This window comes from Egretta garzetta, unplaced genomic scaffold (genome assembly GCF_000687185.1).
Source record: "Egretta garzetta isolate BGI_Z169 unplaced genomic scaffold, ASM68718v1 scaffold593, whole genome shotgun sequence".
Taxonomy (NCBI): Eukaryota; Metazoa; Chordata; class Aves; order Pelecaniformes; family Ardeidae; genus Egretta; species Egretta garzetta.
The window spans coordinates 1,078,235-1,104,218 of record NW_009259106.1 but is presented as its reverse complement, the minus strand read 5'-3'; the positions used below and the strand labels follow the sequence as shown (position 1 = coordinate 1,104,218).

General features: G+C 38.6%; 1 protein-coding gene across 4 annotated transcripts in view; it reads right to left on the bottom strand.

Moving 5' to 3' along the window:
- The window catches only part of CLCN3 (chloride voltage-gated channel 3), a 67,383-nt gene extending 41,598 nt beyond the window's left edge, over nucleotides 1-25,785 (bottom strand). For 3 of the 4 annotated variants that reach the window (XM_035890867.1, XM_035890870.1, XM_035890871.1), the window contains exons 1-2: nucleotides 17,226-17,306; nucleotides 8,589-8,764 (exon numbers count right to left, since the gene is read on the bottom strand). In XM_035890867.1, the coding sequence (XP_035746760.1) occupies nucleotides 8,589-8,748 (160 nt within the window). In that variant the 5' untranslated portion in view covers nucleotides 8,749-8,764; nucleotides 17,226-17,306. Of the gene's footprint in view, nucleotides 1-8,588; nucleotides 8,765-17,225; nucleotides 17,307-25,722 lie in introns of those variants that run through there. The other variant, XM_035890868.1, reaches the window with a different exon arrangement.
- Between the last annotated feature and the right edge of the window lie 199 nt (nucleotides 25,786-25,984).

The following is a 25,984-nucleotide window of genomic DNA, read 5'->3' as shown; positions in this document are numbered from 1 at the left end:
CAATCTGCTAAAACCATTATAACTCATCAACAAGAAGATCTGGCATCCTTAGTAGGAAGCGATCCTGGCTTACTTAGCAGCTTTCCTAAAGTTTACTTCTCCCTTTTCTAGGACTAGCCAAAATTCTGCTACCAAGACCATTCCTAAATGCATATATATTCCTCTTACCTAACTGTATATATGGAGATAGGTTTTATCCGCTAGATTGCCCTTATTCTGTTTTAGGTCTGTTTATTTTTGGCCACTATTTCCAACTTACTGTTCAATGTGCAGGGAATAAAATTACAGCACCAACATGTATTCCTCCCTATATATGCCATATATATTTCTTTCTGTCTTCAAGATTACTCCATCTTTTCCATACATACACAAGCTGTGTGAACATAGTGCCAATAGCAGTTTTGTTGATATGTAACATTATACTATGCCAGGCATACTTCAATTCCATGAAACTATGAGCTCAGTACTCAGTAGTGGTCAGAATAAGACCTGCTACTTTATTTCCATGACACACTCATCTTCCAAACGCTCTGTGAAGTTCTGATCCCTCCCTTAAGTTACAGATATTAGAAAAGGTTCAGAAAGGGGCACTAAAAAGGATCCGAAGCATGGGATAGCTGCAAGGTCCAAATGAACAAACCAGAAGTCCTTAACCTGGGAAAGAGGTAACTGAGGAGGAAAAGAAATAAGTAGCAATGGCAATAAAACTTTCACCATCTGTTCTAGCAAAAGGGATCTTCAGATAGTTATTGTTTTAGAGGATCAAGAACACTACAAATTACAAGGGCAAGGACAACAAGAAATTGTTAATGAGGATACATCGCATACAGGTATAGCAAAACATAAGCTATAAACAGTGTGATACCTTACAATGGTGATTAATAAATGTACCTGTTCACTTATTTGCTGTAATTAAATCACTGCTCTAATGCCAGGAAACTTGGGATTTTAATCCATGATTCTTTCCTCTCTCCTTTTAGAAGTGGGAGAGGGACTACCACCTTTCACTGTGACAGCACCATGCTATCCTTGTGTTAATCCTTACATTTCTACATGCATATAGCCAATGCATGATAGGGCTTATCAGAGTAGGTGTATTTGGCAAGACCATCAAGTCATCAGAGTTTCAGGTCACCCCGTCCTAGTTTCATATCAAACCTTTTTGTATCAATAGCAGTTTCATTTCATTGAGCTAATAAGACCCCCTAAAACCCTTATGTATCAGCAGAAAGATTTTTCACAGCTGGAACTATAAGCAAACAAAAAAAAAGAGCTTATGCATTTATACTGTACAAGGGTGAGTGACAAGGAAGACCATGTGTCAGTCCACGCTGATGGGTTAGCCAGTGTTAGCCTAGGCAAGACTCTGGCAGTTACAGCTGTTCTCAGCAGTATTTATACCTGGATTTAGGTTCAAAATGAAGAGAAGAAGATGGTTCTTCACATAAAATGTAGCTTGCCAAAGGATGGCGTGGGTGCTGAAGAATTGCTTCAAGAAAAAGTCAGTGGAACAAAAATGCACTGAGTCCTTATTATTGGATTTTTCTTCCACTGACTTTTTCGGACTAAAACTCTAAAAACCACTCCTCAGTTGAAAAAGGCCCTCAGCCATACAAAACTGCTCTAAGTACTCAGATGAACTATCACTTACTCACTCTGTTCTTATTCTTCCTTAAGCACTGACTTTTGACCCCTGTCAGAGACAGGATGCTGAGCTGGGTGGATTTGTGGTTTGACCTAGTACAGCTGTTCTGTTTCAAGGACATCATGATATCCTCTTCCAGAATATCATTTCTGTTTAATCCATGCAGGTGAAAAGCTTTAACTTTAAAATGTATTTATTAGCTGGTAAGAAGGAATATTCTCAAAGGTAGAAAGCAAGAGTGCAGCCTGACATCAATTCAGTTAAAATCATATCTACCTCCTTTGGCTGACTTGAGAGAGCAAGTCAAAGGTGTTTTATTCAGTACCTAAAACTTTACGGTCATTAGACTTAATTATTTTATTGTACGCTTCAGACTCTTCTTTCTACATACCTACATATATGCCATCACATTTCCTCTGCTTTCACTCCTTCATCTTACACTATTCACACAGCATGCCTGGGAGAAGGAGATACTTATGATAACACTACCCCAGGCTGTCAAGTCAGTGATAACTGCCTCAGCAGCATCTGTTAGCAAAGCCATTGTACTTTAAGCAATGCAGCAGAGCTGCAGAAGAAACCAACAAGGTTATATAATATCAGAAAGATGGAAGGAATTAATTACTGGTATTATGATTCATCTTCTTCCAGATTATCAGGCTGGAAATGCATATGCTTGTGTGGTTTTGGAAGATGAAACCTAATTTTGTAAATACAACTTTGGTAGGAAAAACTGGTGAGACCACTAAAGGACTGTTACAGGGTTAACTTTAAAACCAACACAATTCTCATATCCTATACACAAGTCTTCGAAGAACTGACCATGGCATTAGTGAGAAATCAAAATGGTCAATATTTGTTTTTAAACATTTTTAAGAGAACAAGAAACTAATTGGCTACTAAAACTGTACATACACACTACCATAATTTCCGTCCCTCAGAAAGTCTAACACCACACCAATCCAATTAGAATATGAAAGCCCAGACTAACACTGTAACACCATTACAGGCTGTTCAACTAAAACAATATCAAGTGAATTTTCATTTTGGACTATAATTATGTTACAAAAGAATAGATCAGAGTTCAGGAAAATCACTATAATGATAAACAGGTAAATGCAAAAGACATTTCAAACACTTGCAACTCACTCATTCAATAATGACATCCAATAACAAAGATAAAACATTTTTTCCCCTTAACCTAAGCATCTTCCAGTCAATTTTTTTGTTGGTGTTGCTTTCTGCCAGGAATTTTTAAGTCCTTGAAGGAAGAACTTTGTTAATTAGCCCGATTATCCATGTAAACATTATGTATAACAACTTGTGTTCCAGATAGATGACAAAATCAACTCCATACTTTACTAATAAAAAAAGTAGAATAAAACATACTTCTGTATTGTCAGATATCCTGTGTTCAACTGCATTCGCAGTATGGAGCACAGGCAAAATGTCTGCAGCTCTAACTACAATCCAATAGAAAAAAACTAAGTGATAAGCAACTATCGACAATTTAACTATTCAGAAGAAACTAGCTGCGCCTCATGCTTGCCCTTGTGATCCAAGCAAGTCGTGGTATCTCATGCTTCAATTTGTATGGCATCATTTGAGACTGAATATATTCCTTACTTAAAAACAATGAGCCCTTTAATGCAAATATTGGTAACTTGGAAGACAGGTTGTATGTAACTTAGGAAACAGATATGTCAAACTATCATAACAACTGTTTAGCCAAGTCAGTTTTATACCATATGCATGGGAACACCACAAACAATGCCAATGGTGCAAAATGACTTTGAAGACCCTTCTTCGTATCAGCTGTGGGCAAGGGGAAGAATCTGTTAACACAATTTCCACACATAAAGAAGGTAATAGGAACTTAAGTTCTTTATGCAGGAAATAAGTTATTTTATTATTTTCTTTGGATTCTTTACTTTCTTTATAAACTGTAATAGCTAAATAGAAACAAATACACATGTGAAAGGACATTCATGTGTTGTTGGAAAATATAAGTATGTCTAAATGTTGCTTGAACAATTAACCTCTGAAGTGGTACGAATATCTTAATTATACAGAACCACTTGCACTTGCTGAAAATTACATTCTGTTCCTCAGTGTGATAATATTAGTTCACTGTATCATATTTTTAATGGCGGTATTTAGGGCGCTGAAAACGGATTGGTTTGGTCTCTCACTTTAGGCAAAGAACTCCAACTCATGGGCTGGGATAGTTTAGGAGAGCTGCAGTGTTTTACACCATGACCTGTTGGCATATTCTTTTTTTTTAGTGGCACTGCTATCACTGCAAGGAGATAGTAGCGGCTGTAGCGGCAGCTTTTGAATTACCAGTTTACAGGTTGTCATATTAAGGTGAACTATTGCCAATTTTATGTTAACACCATATGCCAGACTGTAAACTGTCTCTACACTGAAGTCACAATATAAGCAAGTAAGCTCCTTTAACTGCCGCAGGAATCATTATAGCTATTGAAAAGAACACCAAGCGCATTCAGGACTCAGAATCCCACAGACAGATCAAAGTACCTTGAGATGTAAACACCAGTGAGATCATTTGTTTGCAAACCATTTTTACTGCAAATAAGGTTTCATCATCTGATTTCAGTCAGTGCCTTGAAAAATTTACAGTGTGACAACATTACAAAGTCCAGCTCCTGCTGAGCTTGCCCTCCACTTACATAAAAGAATAGTGAAAACTGATGCAGTCCTCTCTTTCATCATACAAACAGCCCTCAATTCTGAGTAAAATTATGGAGACCTCCGAGTTTCACCTTGCTAGCTGGCTAACCCTGAGCCATAAAAGGAAAAAGTTTGAACTTGAAGAGACTTGTTACATCCTTCAAGCCCAGCCAGTAGCCAAGAACTGTGTCTCAAACTTTAGAGACAGGCAAGGCAAGGCAAGCCAACGCTGAGAGAAGAATGGATTAAACCTTTCATCTTTGTATTCATACTTCCCAGTTAAAATATTAATCTTATAATATATTTCAATTCTGGAGATTTCAGTTCCGTTTAGAAAGAAATTGTTTTTTCCCCTGTTTAAGTGATGCAAAACAATGAACTGTCCTAGTGCAATCATTTTTAAAAAACTAAATGGCATAGGTCACCTCCTATAAAATTCAAACCAGTAAATATTAGCTTATGACTTTACTATTAAAGAACTGATAACTTCTCAATGGTAAGTATAACATGTTTAAATTGACGTAGCAAGAAGCAGGGCAAACAGTCTAAAAATAAAACATAGGTAAGTCATGCTGGAAATGATCTCCAGATACTGCGTGGAAGTACATTGCACATACATGCATCGGTAAGATGAACTCCCTACAAAGAGGTAGATACTTCTGTTATCAGTGCAATGTCACCATACTTCTCATTAGACAACAGTTCAGCACACTAACTTCTGTACTACAGAGATACTAGCTTTGATAAGCAACAAAAGCAAGTTTTGACCAAAGCAGACAGGCAGCATCCCTTCTAGGCAGGGCTTTCGTGCAAGCCATCCAAGCCTCCACATGCACAGCAATTTAATTATTCAGCATGTTAAAGCACACTACGCTCAAAGAATTTACAATTTCATGACACCTACTTGTTCTCCACAATGCTGCCACTAAATGTCTGAAATTTAGGCAAAGAAAACAGCTACTGGAGAACATAACAGACATATGATATACTATGCATATAAAAATTATTATATAATTACTATATACAGATATAATATATGTATTTAGTATATAATACTACATCTTCATGATTTCTGTATTCTCCTCAGATGACACAGTGGAGGATAAGTAACATACATGCCTTCAGATGGTGTTAAGAGAAACAAGATGGTCGTACAGCATAGTTTTTAACATAATGGTGAATTCCCCATATGGAACTACACACAAACCATTCAAATTGCAAATCAGAGATGACACTGAAAAGGCAAATCTCTATCAACTAAATAGTAAACATACCTAAAAGTCTAGGTGATAAGACTTTCTGAAGATGGGTTCCAGTTAACATTCACTTGTTTAGTCCCATATAATGCAAAATATTTCCCCACATAAGACAAGTAGTATATATCATTAGTATTCTTTCCCAATATCATCCAATTTCCACATGCTTTCAACAGAAGGCATATTCACCATTGAGTAGCAGCCTCAATGGCTTTGTAAGCCTCAGTTAAGTGCTTAAGTGTAAGTGATAATGTGAATGGCAGTACTGTGCAGTCTTTATAGAATTGCTGTCCTGACAGCCAAGGGACTTACCAAGCCTACTGACATGAGCAGACTTCTTCCATTAACTTACTGCCCTCGAAATGGGGGGTGGAAAAACTACAATAACTTTATAGAAATTCCATGCTGTTAGCTTTCTATCTGCATAATGTATATGCAGTTTATGGTTCACTTTTCACTAGCCAATAAAAAGAAGAAAAATAAAGAAAGATAATTTCTTAATCTTTCATTTTCTCCTTATTGCATAGTTTTGATCTTTTAAAATCTGTAATTCCATATTTTATTACATAGACTGTAAAATTATGATGTCTATTATCCATGGCAACTTATCCAGTCAGGGTGAGTTCATATCTGTGCTCATTTGTACTCCAAGCTTACATTCTGCAGCTATGCAGCTTTCAGTTTAACTACATTATTTCCACAATCATTTTAAGAACAGATACATTACCACCGTTTTGTTCATGTTGCTAAGAAACCAGGCTCATAAATTCTTCTAGCCCTACAGACTTAAAACACAAACTTTATGTTTAAACAGGGCTCCTGATTTTGGCAGCGTTCACCAGCTAAAGCACAGACCTAGATCTAATGCCTCTGCATCCACATCATACTCTGGAGGGCCTGCAGTGTTAAGAAGCATGGGGTCTTCCAGTTATTGGGATGGCCCTGCCCTTCCTCAGGAGGTGGGACAGATTCTGTATGGTGAATTCATCTGTACTTTGACTCAACAGAACAAAAAATACATTAAGACACAATTAAAGGATAAGAGTATTTAAATAATAATAATTAAACCAAAGCAAACAGTTGATGCTGAGTAACAGGACTACAAAAAGGGTACATGCAGTCCAGCACGAAAGTGCTTGTTTGCTCTTGTCAATGAGACTTGCTGAATTAAAAACTCACAAAAAAACCCCACCTTACACATTTGGACACAAGAAACACAGATGTTCACCTTCTGCATATAAGTTTATTTAAAACTTCTTTGGAATTATGTTCTTACCACCTTGAAAAGAAAATTTATACCAGATTCTGATCTACTGCTAAGATATTTACTGTGATTTACTATGACTTACTGTACAAGAAAATATTTTCCATGCATAGAGACACATAAATCATCGTTCACTTAAACAAAATAATAGTGCTTATTACTATTGCTGCCTCTTACCGAATGACCAGAATTATGGCAAGCAGGTACACCATTACCCAAAAAATCAACTCCAGGAAAGGATATACATTAATATTTATACTCTAATGCACATCCTAATACTTCAGCATTACAATGAGATATGGGTTGCTGGCATGTGCAGCAATTAGCTTTGCTTTTGACAGTGCAAACAGAACCACCACCTCATCTGTTTGGACTCAATTTACAGATCTAATTTCACAAGGGGCAGAACACTGGCTCTGAAACTATTTATTCTACTGCAAACTTATTTCTCCTTAAAGCTTGAAATGATGGAGAGGATTTATATAAACAATAACCTGAGTAGCTTCAGACTTTCAGAACAGGTTGCAAATATTATGTTAGACAAGCAAGGCACTCACTTTATTAAAAGTGCCAGATATTCAGGACAAAATATTGCACGTGGAAGCCAGTTGTCTACTTAATAATTTCCTAAGTAGTGCTTGACTTCATCATGCTGGTGTTCTCTAGGTAATTTGGCAGAAGGAATTTTTATGTAGGTTGAAGGTGTCCTGGCTCTTGATACTTGTATTGGTATATAAGTTAAATAAGTGCACATTCAAGACATATCTAATTAGACAGAAGGAATAGAGATGAGAAGGATGTTTATAATGATATGACACAACTATCTAATACAATGCCAACATCCAGTTGCTAAGTGTGGAAAGGGAAAATGCATGAAGGAAGAGACTCTGCAGGGATGGAAGACAACTGCATGTGAATGGGGAAGGAAAGGATGATAAAAAAGAAAACTCAAGAGGCCTAGCTTGTTTTTAAACAAAGTAAGAAGTGACAAGAGTATGTATTTAACCAAGTTTACTATCTTAAACAGAAATTACTTTCTCTTCTGTTCCCCTCTTTGACCATTACTAAGAGAATGTTAATGCTTTCACTCCATTAACTGCTTTGGAGGCGGGGGGGCGGGGGGGGAGCAGGGAGAGCGTGCTTCCCAGTTCATTCTTTGCATTACTTCAGTGCTTTTATCAGTGCTTACAGTAACAAGTTTTCTTTGCAACTTTTCACCTAGTCAAAAGTTCAACTTCTATGGTGTTTTCTGTTGCTTCTAACATCTCTGCTTACAAGGATTTGGCCTCTCTTTTACAGATCTGAAGCCAAATCAAGCATAAACAGATTTTTCTCTAGAAGTAACTATTAAAAGGGACTGTTAATTTCTGCCCCAAAGGAATATTGAAGACAGTGAGACTTCCAAAATCCTGCTGCAGCTAAGAAAGACCAGGTTGCTGCACTATAGCCATCCTTCCCCTATTTGACAGCAAGTTTGTCATTTGCCAAGATTAAGCTAGCATCTGCCTTGCTTCAGAATTCATCCCATACAATGTAACTGTTAGGCAAGCACACAGAAAAACATTCAGCCACCTTGAAGTTTAAAGCATCCCTCTGAAGGGCACATTAGCTAAAGAGAAACATTAGTTAGTTATGAGAAAGGGTTGATTTTATTAAAAACAAAATAAAACCCCAAACCACAAAAATACAACCCATAGAAATTGTTAAGCTGAAATTAACCTTAACTTACCAATTGATGCATCACCATCCAAGAGATTGTCATCTTCAGAGGTCTGAAAGTCCATAATTACACCTGCTCCATCTAAAAGCTCCTCATCGCTGCTTGCACTAGTTATACTGTTGTAACTGTTTCGATAGTAGCCTCTATGAAACAGCTGCTCAGACTCCATTTAGCTGCTTTATAACCTATATAAAGAAAATTATTTATTTGCTATTTGAATATGCATAAAAGACTAAGAAGTTTATATCAAATAAAACAAGTGTATTTCATGCTTTGGGGAAAAGATATTAAGGTCACAATATTACAAGTTACAAAAAATGTAGCAGTAATACAGAACATATTATATTTAGAACATTTTATACAAATCTTTAGTGATTTTTTAAGTGGATGATATTTCCTCATCCCCTTCCTTGGCCTCTCCTTAGTTCAATGTTATCATCATGAAAGTATTTCACTTTCAGTACAGGTGGTTGGAATGTGCATGCCCCATGCGTACGAACGTGCATTGCACCATGGATCTGGTGCAAAGTCCAGCCAATGTTAAGGTTAAAAAATTAGTTTCTGGTATCTTTGTACCATGTCTTCCTGGAGTGAAACAGATGGCAGGCTAAAGTTGTAGGCCCCTGAACACAACTGTTCACGCTCTTTTGCACAGAAGAGCAAAAATATCAAAGTGAAAAATGGTTCAAAATCTTCATGTCCACATAAACTTTCAAAACCCTTACCTATTGGTATATAAGTTAAATAAGTGCACATTCAAGACATATCTAATTAGACAGAAGGAATAGAGATGAGAAGGATGTTTATAATGATATGACACAACTATCTAATACAATGCCAACATCCAGTTGCTAAGTGTGGAAAGGGAAAATGCATGAAGGAAGAGACTCTGCAGGGATGGAAGACAACTGCATGTGAATGGGGAAGGAAAGGATGATAAAAAAGAAAACTCAAGAGGCCTAGCTTGTTTTTAAACAAAGTAAGAAGTGACAAGAGTATGTATTTAACCAAGTTTACTATCTTAAACAGAAATTACTTTCTCTTCTGTTCCCCTCTTTGACCATTACTAAGAGAATGTTAATGCTTTCACTCCATTAACTGCTTTGGAGGCGGGGGGGCAGGGAGAGCGTGCTTCCCAGTTCATTCTTTGCATTCTTTACCTATATGCCTTTTGTTTGGTTGCTGTTTTATTTTTAAAGACAATGAGGTATCAGCAACACACGCTTTTGCACATTCAGTATACCACTAACACATTAGGTTTTCACAAACTCAGGCTGAGTCCTCCTTTGCCTTGCAGAGTTAAATCCACAGAAATAACTTTGTGACTGGGGTGGGAGGGAGGACAAGACATGATGACACCTTGATTCCATGCTCTTCTTTATACAAAGAAAGTTTTGTGTTTGTCATTTCTCAAAGATTATCACTCCTTATTAACATACAACAAGCAAATATACGTTTTTTTCAGTAATAAGAAACCCCTTATTCCCTCCAAGCAAAGGAGATGCCCCCTCAATCTACCTGCAAATCTTTTCCTCACACCCTTTTTCCTCTGCTTGTTTGCAGATTCTGTAACCACTCACTGTAATTGCTACAAAGCTGAATGCACTGTAAACTTCAGCCAGCTGGCAGAAATAAAAACAGGTAACAGCATTTCCAATTCCCATCCCTCTCTGCTACTCAGCTGTTGAGCCTTGTAAAGTATAGCCAAACTGGTGTCCAATACCAAGAGTTACTAGCAGAGGTCAGACAGCTTTCCTGTATTGGCTAATGGCTCAGCCCTCAAAGTAAATTACCTAAAAGAAGGGATGAAAAACAAAGCAACAAGGTTTGCTCAGTAGTTGCAGACGGAACTCTCAGCACTGTGCAACTGGGCAATAACACGAGATAAAATTCTGTACAGATAAATATTCACATTGAATCACATCACATGGTGAGGGGGCAGCAGAACCAGTCCTAGCTTACCTTTTAAAGTGATGGGCTCTGACCTAAATTACTACCATTCACAAATGTAATAATAAAGTTACAAGAAGGAGCTCAGCATGCACCAACAGTGCCCAAATTAATCCAGTACAAGAATTACCAGTTAAGAGAGAGAACTCCATTAAACCAGTGTATAAATCCCCAGCTTGTCCACACCTTAAATACTTTACATAGTGCCAAACGTCCAAAAGGATTATAGAAGAGCTGAAATGGGTTACGGAAGAGCACAATGATAATGGAGTACAAAATAGCTTTCCTTCTACAGGGCAACAAAATGGAACAGGACTCTTCAGTCTGGAAAAGATGTAATGTAGAAGACGACACAGCAGATATCAGCAGAATCACAAGCAGCATGAACACAAGTGAACAGCATGCTTTGTTTTTCAATAGTACCTATATGTCCTAATGAAGGAGGCGAGGTGAAAAGCAGAGAAAACAGGGCTGATTGTTCACACAGCACATAGGGAGGTGGTGGAATTCTTTGCCACTTTGCAGAAGTATGCAATGGTTCATAAAGCATCCTGACAAACTCACAGAAGAAAAAAAAACAACATCAAAAGCTATTAAAGATGGCACCTCTGGTAGAAATGCTGGAGGCTAGGAGTGCATTCTGGAGACATGCATATGCTTATTCTGTTCTTATATTTTTCCATAGAGATGTGCTGTTGGGCAAGACAGATCCCTCTGGCTTTACTCATTCTCATTTCCTTAAAAAATTATTTAGAACATTTTCAATTTAAAAAATAAATTTCTTCCATTCACCTTTATATGAAAATTCTTCTTGATATTCTACCATTTTATAGCCACTGAGAAAAGCTTCTTAATGGAGAGCCAAAAAAAAATTCATGCTGCCATAGAATTAAGCATATCGTGTTTGAAAATACAGTCGCTTATATCTGGAAACAGTGGAAGCATCTGATTCTTTTCCCCAAATAGATCCGACCGTAATTTATAACTTATTCAGAAGCTGTACTTCAAACTGTTCAACAGATATTAACTTTTCATATACTGTAATTTTTGTCATTCCAAATAAAATGGTACCTACAAAAACCATGCTCCAAAAGAAGTCAGATCACAAACAGTCTGACTATTTCATTATTATGCCCACAGAAAGTCCTGTTACTATCACTCTGCCAGTACCAGTTGGGTACTGTCATAAACGGAAGCCACACAGCACAGCTGAAATGAGACACTGGGACTTCCCAGAAGTGTTCCCACTCACTGCATTGTTCGTCACCTTCCTCCACCTGCTCCATGCACCAAAAATTATATTCTGTGCTCTTATCTGCCAACTGGCCTCCTGCTTGAGTGAATCTTTTTTATTTTTACATTCTTCAGATTTTTGCTATGTTCTGATGAGGTTTGCAAGGAGACAGCCTTGCCCATAAAAGTAGCACCAGAAGACAAAAAGCACAAGACACAAATCCTTCCCTGTAGCACACTAAGTTTTGGTCTATTGTGTTCTCTTCTTGTTGTATATCTGACTTTAAGAGGATTCTTTTTTCATTTATGTAGTAATCTTTATTACAAAGGAGAAAACAATTAACAAGCAAGAGAAAGACCACCATTCAGTTAGAAATGACAAAGGTAGTTTGCACACGTATCAAAACAACAGAGAGGTAGTAAATCTAGACCCAAAAAGTATTACTAATTCTGTATAAAGCCCAGGCCTCCAAACTTAAAATTCAAACTGCTCCAAGAACTCTTGAAGATCCTTGCTGTTAGTGTGCAAAAGTGAGAGTATCTCCCTTGTAAATCACAGGCAGAACACAACTAGAAAAAGCAATTACTTGAACTCAGAAGGAACTGATTCTATAGCGTTAACAGACACAAATTAAGGAGGCACAAGTAGTGAATTCTGGTATAAACACTTTGTTGTTATGTTTTATGCATACTGAGGGCATGGCTAAAGCCTGCTTAGTCTTTTAATTATTGTTCCAAGTTTGGAAGCCACATACAGACATTTTCTTGTAATAGTCTCAGCAGAAATATTTATTACAGAATAAAGGTGGAACATCGTAAATGTCTCTTTAAAAAAAAAAATTCTTTATACTAAATTCCACAGCTTCAGTTAATCTTACTGCAAATCTGCTATTCAGAATAAGAGAAATAACTGTCCCTTTGGATGTCTTTTTAATTACTTCAGAGAAATGTCAGAACAGTGGATTACAGATATTAAATCTTCCAATAACTGAGAAAATGCTTTTGGCCTGGTCTACAATGGAAGGGAAAGCTTCATCAATTAGTCGGTAACTAAGAAACCAAACCAAGAGACCCTCCAGTGCCAGACCAAGCATACTGCAAAGAATCCCTGCATCATCTCTGTGCAAAGGTGATTCCACATGTCAACTCTGCTGGCACACACACACCTGCAGTTACATGACGGGCCTTCTCTTCTTGTTTTGAGACCCTACCTGTCTCCTGCTGCAGAAGTATTGCTTCTGACAGACCTCTCCTACAATCTGGCAAAAGCCAAACACCAAAGCCATTCATTTTGAGGACCCTAACCAAGATTCTTAAAAAGCCTCCATGTTCCCAGAGTCAACTACCCCAACTGCTTCATATCTGACACTGTGTTACAGATATTGCCTTACAGTAGCACTCAGCAATGGCAGGAGTGCAAGAAACTAGGACCAGTAGAATGTTAAGCGTTCAATAAGCTTCACATAGGACTAAAATTTTACTTCTTAAGAGCATGCCAGTCACTAATTTGTCCACCACTACCTGCAATTAATGGGGGGGGGGAGGACAGCTGAGGTCAACATACAATAAATTTCCTTGTGTGCCTATAAGGAAAGGGTTTGTTTAACAAACTAGGATACAAAGTTAGGGATGCACTATCTTACTAGGATACAAAGTTAGGGATGCACTATCTTGAGCTGTGTTAAAACATTCAAGACAGCTTAGAGGTGTATGCTCATATGACCTTAAAATACTGTCAGTAGGTAAGAGATCTGCTTGGTTCGAGTGAAGGAAACAGAGTGATGTGGACACAGAGAATAGACAGATTGCTGGGAACAGCAACAATAAAGAAAAGAAAGAGACAGTAAAATGTTTTTTCCATGGTTACAACAGCCAGAAGGGAACCAGTATCATGTGTAACCCAGTCTGGTGCAGATTGTCCTTTGTGGCTACTGGCAGAGTGCATTCATACAATGGAGCCTCCACAGATGCTTATAGAGCTGTGACAAGAACTAACCAGCCAACTTGCCGTTTTCTAATGTCAGATTCATTCCACAGATTCCCTGCTCTATCCAAATGAGCACTAGAAGGCAAGTGGGAAAAGATGGAAGTTACTCAGAGAAACTGCAAATGGGAAAAAAAGTACTGGCTGAATGCTAGCCAAACCAAATAACCTGAAAAAGCAAACAAAAAATCCTACACCAGATCCCCAACAACCACTAGTTACAGTAAATATTTCAGTACTGTAAAAATCCAAAAGACATCACAAAGGATTAATGAGACTATTAAAGATATTACATTTAACTTATTTCTATGAAGTATCATAGTTTTGATTCAGAGTCCAGTCCAGATACCTCAGAAAGCAGACTCAAAAATCCTTCAGATTATCTTTGAAAAAAACAAAAATAGTGAAGTAATGCGCTGTAAGAATAAAAAAAGAAAGTCTAAGTGATATTCAGGGAGCTCTTGGAACAGGGAAGGAATTTGACTCAAGTCACGTACCCAAGTCTTCCATGAAAAGACTGTAAAGCAAAAAAGGTGCAGCTAACCTGTCACGCTTCCATTACCAAAGGTGTTTCCAGGATGTCCTGACCCATCAAAATTCTTATACAAAGCAGGTTAACAGAGAAGCCTCCCCACACAAAAAAAATTAAACACACACACACCCCCAACATAAAAAAACCCCACCCACAAAAAAACCCAAACAAAACCAAAGAACAGGCAGGTAAAGCAGGATGTTTTACCTGTTATGACTAGGGAGAGGAAAGAAAGTAATAAGCATACAGGCATATCAAATTGTGAAAGATCTAATTAAATACAGTGCAGGCAGAAACTACATTGGTAAAGGAGAACAGTACACAAACAGTTACATTCATAGTAGAAAAAGGATATAAGGCTATTGCATTTTTCTGCACAGTCTAATACCTCAGGCACTTTTCTGCTCTCAACCATCAGACATCCTGCTTATCTTTCAAGCTCTATAAATAAAAGGTCAAGCAAGTCAGCTGAGGGAACCACTTCCAGCACAGAGAAGCATCTCTGGAGAAGACAGAGTAGGACAGTAAGAAGTCTGATTTACAGGACATTCATTGTCAGATCATCGAGTAATCTGTAAATCTCTATGTACTCTATTGTCCCATAAACACACTTCTCTGTATCTCAAATGAGTAGCAGGAAACAACAGCATCTTAAATTTGTTATTTCTCTGGGAGGGAGGTGGAGTGAAACTTAAAAGTACTCTTCCAGATTCCAGATTACAAATCTGCTTTAAGAAGTTGAAAGCAAGGGGAAAAAAACCAAAACCCAAACCCACAAAAAATCACAATGATCAAGCTGATTAACAGAAGAGCTCTTTCCCAAACTGAGAAGAATCTTGATAAACCCAAAAATCTGTAATATTCAATTTTTCTGTTCAGTACTAACTCAACTAAGAGCTGTAAGGCAGTCCTTTGTCCCCTAACTCACACATACCTTCCTGCAAACCCTACACAAGGACAGCATCTAGTGAGAAATGCTATGCAGACATAAAACAAAAGCAGGTGAAATTAAAATTAAGAATACAATCTTTACACATAAGAATGTGCTCTACAGTAGAGGAAATGCAGTGATAACAACAGAAGAGTAATTTGCTGAAAATGTTTGAAAAAATTATAGAATTTTAAAGGTTTTAACTGGTAAGAACCTTCAAAAGTGAGTATTTGTTATAAAACATCAGAAATTCTATATACATCATCTTATTAAGAAAAGTATCCAACTACTATACACTTTAAGAACAGGTAAGTAATATGACAGAAACATTCCCCACACCCACACTTAAATTAAATTTTTAACGTATATCCCATATATGAGGATATATGTCAGGATAACTGCCCAAAAGATGGAAGCAGTCAAGAACAACTTTGAACACTTAATTACAAACCTCCCATATTGTGTTAATTTAAAATAGTGCAGCCATCTTTTTTTTTTTAAATAAGCCTGCCCTTCAGAAATAAATTTTGAGCTCAGAAATTTATAGTTTACAACATAGTAATTTACAGCAGTTTTAAAACAAAGGCCATGTTGTGGCCACTCTTTCATCCTCCAGCATCAAAATTACATTCCCATTTTCATCACAGACCCAGCATATCTAGCCTCCATTAATTTATTTTGCCTGTCACGTGAAGATAATTAAGCAAGATTAGAACATCATTCATTTTTCCAAACTTCAGGTTTGGAAAATGAATTGTGAGGAATTTCTCACTGTAATTTTTAAGAACACTGGTAGACTATTTTTTCATTAAAAGGCTCAAAAAATCCTACACTTCAAATCAAATACAGAAGGGAAGATGAGCGAAATAGCAGCTTTCCTGAACTTTCTCCAGTCAGCTTAGACCACAAAAATTCTTAAGGCTACTCAAGAACCCAAACTGTCAATAATTAGGGAATGCATATGCTAACCTTACAAAAATAAATACACAGAAGACCATTCTCTGAAGCATTCAAAAAACCCCATTTGAAGCTAACTTAACTGACCTCAGCAACATGACTGCTCCTATTGCAGTTATTTAGTGCAAAAATATCTACGTCAATTTTTAGGTCATATTTAAAAAAATAAAGTCACAAAGGAGCACTGCCAGTTAACTGAAGCTATTTGAGTTTAAAAAAAAAAAAAAAAAATCTGAGTTTATGTAGTATGTTCTCTTGGAATAGAAGATAAAAAGTCAGTTTCCAAAAACATACACAGGTAAAGCTTAGTCTAACTACTTTTCACAGCTACTTTCAAAATAAAATCAATGTTCATAGAGGAAAGAGACACATACTCCAATATTCTTTAAACAAAAAAGCAAGCAAAGACAAGAACAGAAACACACAGATGAAACTACATGAAAAGATAATACTTGTAAAGCATGAAGACAATCTTAGATTTAAAACTGTAACAAGAAAACAGTATTCATGGCTACTTTCTAGATTCTATTGAATCTTACCACTCAGTTATAAAAGCTTAATATAACAACAGCCTGAAAAGTTTTCACTTTTATGATACATACCAATATAGAGTATCACCCCTATATCTGATCTTCACAAAAGCAGAATCAATAATAAATACTTATTTTTATAGCACTTTATCTTCTCAGCTTAAAAAAAAAAAAAAAAGAAAAAAAAAAAGAACTTCAAAACTGCCAGTCTCATTACAGGATGAATACTGAACTCATGCTTCTAGTCATATGATTCCAAACATTAAGGGCATTGACTTTAGACTGTATTAAAGTATTCAAAACTACTTCATTTCCACTTTTCATGATGTCTTAACCACTAAGGCTATGGCTACTCATAGTTGTGACAGCTGAAGACTTACACCCCCTGGCACAAAGATATTAGCCTACTTGATGGAAGGGATTGCTTCTTTCACATTCTCCAAGTTACTAATATGAATACTTTTAAATTGCTTTCAATCAAAACTGGCTGGATTAGCTAAAACCTCAGATTTAAACTTACTAAACTAACCTCATTGATCATAACGTCAGCTTCATAGGCAAGTACTGATCCTTAGCCAGGTCATGGTAAACAACTGTGTCCATGGCTGCCACTTCAGAGCAAGCCTAAAATACACGTAAGATACAGTATTAGTTTCTAAACTAATGGGTCAGCACATATAGCTTCAAATATTCTGTCCACGGAAGAAAATATGGAGTGTCCCCTCTGCAAAAAAAAAAAAAAAAAAAAAAAAAAAGTCTTGCTGGTGTTGCTTCCATGATCGTATTCAGATGAGAATAACACTGCAATTTGTTACAACAACTGAAAGGTAAAACCCATACTCCTCTTTTGAAGGGCAGGAACTATGACTGTATGTAACTTTTTTCTGTTGAGTCTTTGGCCATGATGCTCATTTTCTGTTTGATGAAAAGACACAGCAACAGCGCACAACCTTCTCTTTACAGTTTTTAAAGGATTTTGTTCCTTTTTAATGTAGACTCATGTTGCAGTCATCTGAGGGTTACACAAACGATGGAGCAGAATTTTTACACCAGAATGACCAGAAGTCTTGTTATTCATACTACTTTTCTTTATCCTTTCAGAGAAATGCACAGAACAGTCCTCAGATACATGCACAGATTTGTAAGTTCAGGGTCACACCTGAGTTGGGTATGTTTCAGATAATTTTGTTAAAGTTCAATACATTTGTATCTTAATGACCTGAAAGTACTCAAAGAATGAAAAAGCAACTTTAATATAAAGGAAACAAGAGAGCATCACAAAAAAAGAGGCTCTGCAAGCCACACCAAAGAGCGCATGAGAGCACAGGCTCTGACAGAAAGAGAAGTGCATGGAAAGTATTAATTTTTGATAGGCAAAATTATAATTCAGGATTGTCAAACTGGAATCTGAAAAAGCAGCACTAGTCCCAGTTTAAGTCTAAGCATCTTCTCGGTAACAGCAGGTCCTTGTACTGAATTCCAGCTTCTGTATAAACACACTAAAGCCCCTGAGATCAAGAAAAAAAATCCTACAGAGCTTTCCAAAATGCAGCAGACATGCAACCGCTGCTTATGAAATCTTGTGGGGACCTCTGGTGGTTCTTGTTTACTTCCTCTCCCTACTACTGATTTTCCAACTTCAAAGTGAAGAACAGATCAGCTACCGGGGAACCCATTCGCTGTACTCTGGTTAGAAATTACAAGTGTGTTAAGTAACTGAGGTAAATTTGCTGAATCAGAATGAGGGAGCAGAGGAACGGGGCTGCATATGCTAGGAATGTATATGCTAGAAAAAGGATATAATATCTGTTAAAACCAGCCCTGTGGTCCGGCGTGAATATGCCACGTAGCCCAGTCCTGTGGTCTGCTGCAGCCAAGGTTACTCAAGATGATAAAGAGGGACCCGCGGCCTTCCTTCAAAACAACCCCTAACGACCACCATTGCGCACGCTCAAGAGGAGGAACACCTGCTTGAAGAAAATTTAAATACGAGACGAACAAGGGGTGATGAATATTAATGTAATAGTTGTGAAACATGATAAATATGTAAACTAGCTCTGTATAAATAAAGGCCAAAAGGATGTGACCTGGCGCACCTAGGTGGAGCTGCGACTCCCCGGCCGCCCAGCGCTGCTTTTGCTCCTTCACTTTAAATAAACCCTTGATTGGACTTATGAAGTAGTGGTCTCAGTGTTTGACCATAACACAAGTCTTTGGTGTCCAAAAAATAAAAAAAGCCAGGGGCTCTCCTTGGTATGTGTAACAAACAAACTGACAGATGCACTATGTAGAGCTATTCAAACTTCAAGGCTAGGATCCCTGACAATAGGCTTGCTCTTTTTCTTGCTCCAGATCCTCTCAAGCAGCAGTGTCAAGGCAGCAAGGTGAGGAAGGACCGAAGTGATCTGCAGTCAACACCTGGATCTGGCTCATAGCTGACCTTCTTGGCTGTACAAGACAGAAGCCACTTCATTTTTCTACATACAGTATATCCAACCATTACCGATTGCCATTCTGGTCTTCTTCAAAAGAATAAATAAATAAATAAATCTGTTGAGAGACCTGTGAACCTCTGGTGTTATATTAAAAAGCAGAAACAAGCCATTAACAAAGACACATACGCTAACTAAAGGAGATTTAAAAAACCCCAAAAGGCAGTGAAGCCCTAGATGCACAAACACCCTCAAAAGTGAAGTATTCACTAAATCAAGTGTGTTAACAGTTTCCAATTCACAGAAATTTCCCCTCACTTAAATATTCATCTCTCCAGCTGGTTGGAGAGTACAATTTCTAAAATTACGTGCACTTTGTCAGGATCTACAAACCGTAGACAAGTTTCTGGCACGAGAGTCTGGAGGGAAATTGTTACTGCTAAACAGTAGTATCAAGTTAAAAGCGAGAATCAAGGTGGATATTCCATGAGGAAAAAAGATGACTTCGCGGGAGATTTTTAATTTTGAAAATTACAGTAAAAAAGATTCAGTAATACTTTACTAAAAGCTTCTGATCAACAGAGTTAACACAAGCAGGTCAGTTATCTTAAATGTGTTGCATAACCACAGAGATGAAATCAGTTCACTGGGTTCATAGATCAAATTTATTAAAAATAATCCATCCTCTGCCTATCCAAAGAACCAAAAGGTTTTTTTAAATTTGCTGAAGAGGAATAAACATTCAGATTTTTGTGACTGTGGTAATAACAGGGATACTCAATGCACAGGTTGTTAGGTCTCCTTAAGCGTTCTGCAGTCTTACAAGCTTTGTTGTGTGAGTTAAAAGAATATTCATTTCTCAGCACAAAAGAAAACTGAGAAGTCTGTAAGACTGATAACAAATTTAAGTGTTTACTCATTCTTGTAGTGTTCCATATGAAAATAAAAGTTTTCTGCAAGACAAGCAGCAAAAAGTCAATAATTAAAAAGAAATCTTCTGTTTTCTTTCCTAGACACACCGCCTTTGGAAATCTGTACTTCACTTTTCAGCATCAGAAAATGAACATGTTTAGAAGCATATGGAGAACTGCTTTTTTTTTTCCCCTAACACACAGACAAAAGAGACAAATTAATAACAGAAACCTCAGGGGAAAAGCTACAGCATATCAAGAACCGCAGATAACACATCAAACCCCAACAAATCTGGCAAAAACTCAAACTTGGAGATAAGAGTGGAAGGACCTCAAACACAAACTTATCTTTCAGGAAAACGAGTACTTGAATTTTAATGGACAGGATACCAAAATATTAAGTCACCTCAGTAGCTCTATCTGTAATTTAAATGTATTACTCAAGTAAAATTACACTTTTACTATTTCAATTAGGAAATGTTTTTTCATTATACTGTATTGCAGTATGAATACACAAAATGCACATTTGAGTACTTCCTCTTTCATTAACTTTTTAGAGAAATTTATCAAAATATACCAAAAATCATGAAAAAAGCAACAGCAAAGGTTATTTTTATTGAAGGGCCTGTGCTTTAGGACTAAACTTAATTCACTTTTCCATTTACTATTCCTCCTTACCCCTGCAAAGTAAGCACAGACTCTACTCCTATAACTGGAAGGCCTAAGCAAACAAAAAAGCTTAACAAGCAAAAAAGCTAAACGTCTAGAAATTACAAGGGGAAATAACTGGTTAGACTCTCTGCAAGTCATTAAAACCAACCACTGGTACCCACTATGAAGTTATGAATTCTCTTCTTTCCATTCAATTCCAGCAGTACATATTCAAGATTACTTACTACATAATACAAACAAATACAGATAGTCCAGATGTAAAGAGATTTACAACTATTTTAACAGCTTTGTCTAGATTCCTTTCTATTACGCATGAAGCCCAGGAACTACTTTGTCAACGCTCTTCTCTCCGATGATGACAAGTATTATCAACTCATTATGTGTAACTACCACCTCAACATTTTATGTCAATTTTTTCAGTTTCTACCTTTTTAAAGCAAGCACATGTCCAAGCAAAGATTATTTTACAGTCTGTTTACAACTCTCTTACCAGAATCAATTTAAATAAGCATTGTTATATCTAAACATTATTCTCTCAGATGATTTTGTAAAGGCTTCCATAATTCAAAAACAAGTTTCAAGTTAAACAGCTATAAAAATTTATAATTGTCAACTTTCTAATATTCCGAGCATCTTATGTTTCTAAAGCCTGGCATATAAACGAGCACAAAGTACTACGTAGCAGAACCTAGAGCTGCGCACCTCATTCATGAGCACAGGTAAAAAGGAGGCCTGATGCCTGAATGGCTTTAGGAAGTCAGCCAACACAGGACCTGCACTTTCAGAGCACAGAAGTATAAAGTTGAAATCTTAGTTTGGAGAAAAAGAACAGGGAGGGTGTATAAGCAGTTTCATGCGCATGATCACTGCTACTGCTGACCGCCTTCAGAGATTACAGGATTACTCCTGCTGCCAAGGAGGTGCCAAAGCAAGAAGTTTAGAAACATGCAACGTAGAGTCTGAGAATTAGGAAACAAACTCTTCAAACAACTTGAACTGGCACTATCATTTCTGGCACAAATCTCTTCAATAGTAGACCTTCTATTCCACTTTTTGATTATGACCAAGTCAAAAACATCCCTACTGCCAAATTATTATAAGACTTTACCCTGAAAACTTGATCTGCACAGTAACACTTATCTACATGCATATGAAGTCACTCAAACAGGCTGTCACCATGTGCCACAAGCTGCCCCTGTGTGCTGTAAGACGAACTGTCAGGGAAGACAACTGGCCTGGCTGAACAGGGAGCTTTCTCTAGGACTCAGAAAAAAAGAAGAGTTTACTACTTTGGGATGAAGGGGTGGGCAACTCAAGAAGAGTACAGGCATCTCGTTAGGTCACACAGAGAGAAAATTAGAAAGGCAAAGGGCAGCTAGAACTCAACCTGGCCACTGTTGTAAGATATAAAAAAAATGTTTTTAGAAATACATTAACAGCAAAAAGAGAAACAAGGAGACCCTCCACCCTTTACTGGATGTGGGGGGGAACATTGCCATCAAGGATGAGGAAAAGGCCGAGGTACTTCATGCCTTCTTTGCCTCGGTCTTTAATAGTCAGATCGGTTATCCCCAGGGTATTCAGCCCCCTGAGCTAGGAGATAGGGACAGAGAACAGAACAAACCCCCCCGTAATCCAGGAGAAAGCAGTTAACCACCTGCTGCACCACCTGGACACTCACAAGTCTGTGGGGCCGGATGGGATCCAGTCAAGAGTGCTGAAAGAGCTGGTGGAGAAGCTTGCCAAGCCACTCTCCATCATTTATCAGCAGTCCTGGTTAACACGGGAGGTTCCAGCTGACTGGCTTGCCAATGTGACACCCATCTACAAGAAGGGCAGAAAGGAGGATCCAGGAAACTACAGGCCTGTCAGCTTGACTTTTGTACCAGGGAAGATTATGGAGTTCATCCTGAGTGCGCTCACCAGGCATGTGCAGGACAATCAGGGGATCAGGCCCAGCTAGAATGGGTTCACGAAAGGCAGGTCCTGCTTGACCAACCTGATCTACTTCTATGACCAGGTGACCTACTTAGTGGATGAGGGAAAGGCTGTGGATGTTATCCATCTGGACTTTAGTAAAGCCTTTGATACTGTCTCCCACAGCATTCTGCTAGAGAAGCTGGCAGCTCATCGCTTAGACAGGTGTACTCTTTGCTGGGTAGAAAACTGGCTGGATGGCCAGGCCCCGTGGTCAACGGAGTTAAATCCAGTTGGCAGCTGGTCACAAATGGTGTTCCCCAGGGCTCGGTATTGGGGCCAGTTCTGTTTAACATCTTTATCAACGACCTGGACAAGGGAACTGAGTGCACCCTCAGCAAGTTTGCAGATGACACCAAATTAGGTGGGAGTGTTGAGCTGCTCGAGGGTAGGAAGGCTCTACAGAGGGATCTGGACAGGCTGGATCGATAGGCTGAGGTCAGTTTTATGAGGTTTAACAAGGCCAAGTGCTGGGTCCTGCACTTGGGTTACAACAACCTCATGCAAGGCTACAGGCTTGGTGATGAGTGGGTGGAAAGCTGCCTGACAGAAAAAAAAATGGGGGTGCTGGTTGACAGCCGGCTAAATGTGAGCCAGCAGTGTGCCCAGGTGGCCAAGGAGGCCAATGGCATCCTGACTTGTATGAGGAAGAGTAGCACCAGGGAGGTGATCGTGTCCCTGTACTTGGCCCTGGTGAAGCTGCACTTCAAATACTGTGTTCAGTTTTGGGTCCCTCACTACAAAAAGGACATTGAGGAGCTGGAGCACATCCAGAGAAGGGCAATGAAGCTGAAGGGTCTGGAGCACAAGTCTTACGAGGAGCAGCTGAGGGAACTGGGGGGGTTTAGCCTGGAGAAGAGGAGGCTTAGGGGAGACCTTATTGCCCTCTACAACTACCTGAAAGGAGGTTGTAGCGAGGTGGGTGTCAGTCTCTTCTCCCAAGTAACAAGTGATAGGATGAGAGGAAATGGCCTCAAGTTGCGCCAGAGGAGGTTTAGATTAGATATTAGGAAAAATTTCTTCACTGAAAGAGTGGTCAAGCATTGAAGCAGGCTGCCCAGAGAGGTGACGGAGTCCACATCCCTGGAGGTGTCCAAAAACCATGTAGATGTGGCACTTCAGGACATGGTTTAGTAGGCATGGTGGTGTTGGGTTGACACTTGGACTGATGATCTTGGAGACCTTTTCCAACCTTAATGATTCTATGATTCTAAATAAGGGGAGGGAAAAAAATTCTGAATGTTCCTAGAATGCCTTCTGGCAATGTTTGTCAGCTTGGAACAGTTGTCCCAGCTTTAGTGCTTACAATCAAAGAATGCAACTCTGCTGTTCAAATACCAAGGTAAGCAACGCACACAGAGCCCTCAAAGCCCCAAAGCAAAGTGGGAGGGAGGGGAAAGAGGGGAACATTCAGCAAACAGCAGAACATACATTACACAGCTAGACCCAGCTGTTCGTAGAATAACCAGTGCACAGTGGGTTCTCACTTGCAGTTTACTGAAACATCAGTTTGTGACAAACGTTAGGTGTGGAAGAGAGCACAAGAGAAAGTACAAACATAGCCACAAGAGAAAAATGCAGGCAAACTCATAAAGGGGCTCAGAGCAATGCAATCGTGAAGAGCAAAGACCAACAGCTTCAAGTGTCTTTCCTGGTTGAGGATTTGGATAGGCTTGTTCTTACTACCAGTCAAAGTTAAGTGAGTGAGAAAGAAGAGAGATACCCCAGGATTACTTTAACTTGCAAGTATGCACCACAGGGAGAAAAGTGGTATTGTAAGCCACTCACAGATAGGGTGCTATAAAGATTTGGGCAAAGGCAGCCTTGGGAAACATAGAACAAGGAAAATATATTTGTAGATATATTGCAATACACATTGTGCCCGATATCTACTATTGTCAGGCAAAGAATTTTTAGGACTGACATACCCATGCTAAACAGAAGCAAACTAGAAACAAGCTCCATTTTTCTGGGCATTTATACCTTTTATTTTTGCAGGTGTTGTAGACATGCAAAGTCATTTTGTTTCAAGCTAGCTGCAGTTTTCCTACATCTGTTTGCCAACCAGAGAGACATAAAATTTAAAGCAGTTAGCAAGCATAAGACTTTTGTCTTAGAAAAAAAATGACAGTGACAGTTGGTGAGTTCTCTAGGGGCTTATTTTACTTCACAAAGGTATTTTTCCTATAATGCATGAATGACTTTTTTTTTTTCATTTTACACTACAGCATATTGAAGTTTCCTTAAATATAGAAACAGTATTGATAACTATCTGCTTTCAAATCTGTCATGCCAACATGTCCTTCATTCAAATAGCTGTTTTTGCAAAGAAGCATCTATGTTGCCAAGGGATACAGAACATAAAACCCTTCACAGGCCCACCAACAAAGGCATCTGAAAGCAAAAAGTACCAATACATCTGACACTTAAATAATCACAAACTTCATTAATTTCTTTCAGAAACTCTGTACCACAAACTTCAGAGGTCCAACTGCCTCAAAACGGAGGTGCAAGTCTTAAAACCCAGCAGATTACTATTTTGGAACACCTTTTCAACACTTTTCCGACTTTTTAAGTATATATTCTAACACAGTTTAGCACCAGAACCATTTTTTAATTTGCTTGTAAGGCCTTGCTTTACCTAGTTCAGCACTTTAAAGTGTGACACAGCAAATTCACTGTTCAACACTGAACATATTTCACTATCAGCACATGATTTTCCACTGTAACACCTGCCACTGTTCATTTTAGGTGAGAATGGATACATACTTGTTTTACAGTCAGCTCCACGTTTTTGGATAGGGAAGGGCAGGATTTGGGATAAGTAAGGAAGATAATAAGAAAGAATGCAGTCAACCTTCGGTTTTAAGCTCGCTGACCTGCACCCTCCTCATTTAATTAAGAGGCTCCAAGAAGAGCCCATTATCTCCCTCTCTTGCGTAGCAGCCGCCTCGCTAACCAAAACCCCGCGAGCCAACTCGAGCAGAATAACACTCCTAACGCTATTCAGGCGGGGAGGAGACTCGGGACCTACCAAGTTGCAGAGCTCCTCAGACTTCCGTATGCGAACGAGAGCCGCCACAGAGGAACACCGAAATCAGGTGACAAAATTACACGCTGTGTAAGCATGCGGTGTACTCCCCACCACCCCGGCCTTTCCGTTTTGGGGGAGGAGGGCAGACAAGCTGAGGGCTCCGTGAAGAGCTACCATTTTTGTCCCTTCCCGCCCACAGGACGAAGGGGTTTCGCGGAGGCGGGCGCAGCGGCCGCTCCGCCGGCGGGCCGTGCGGCGGAGG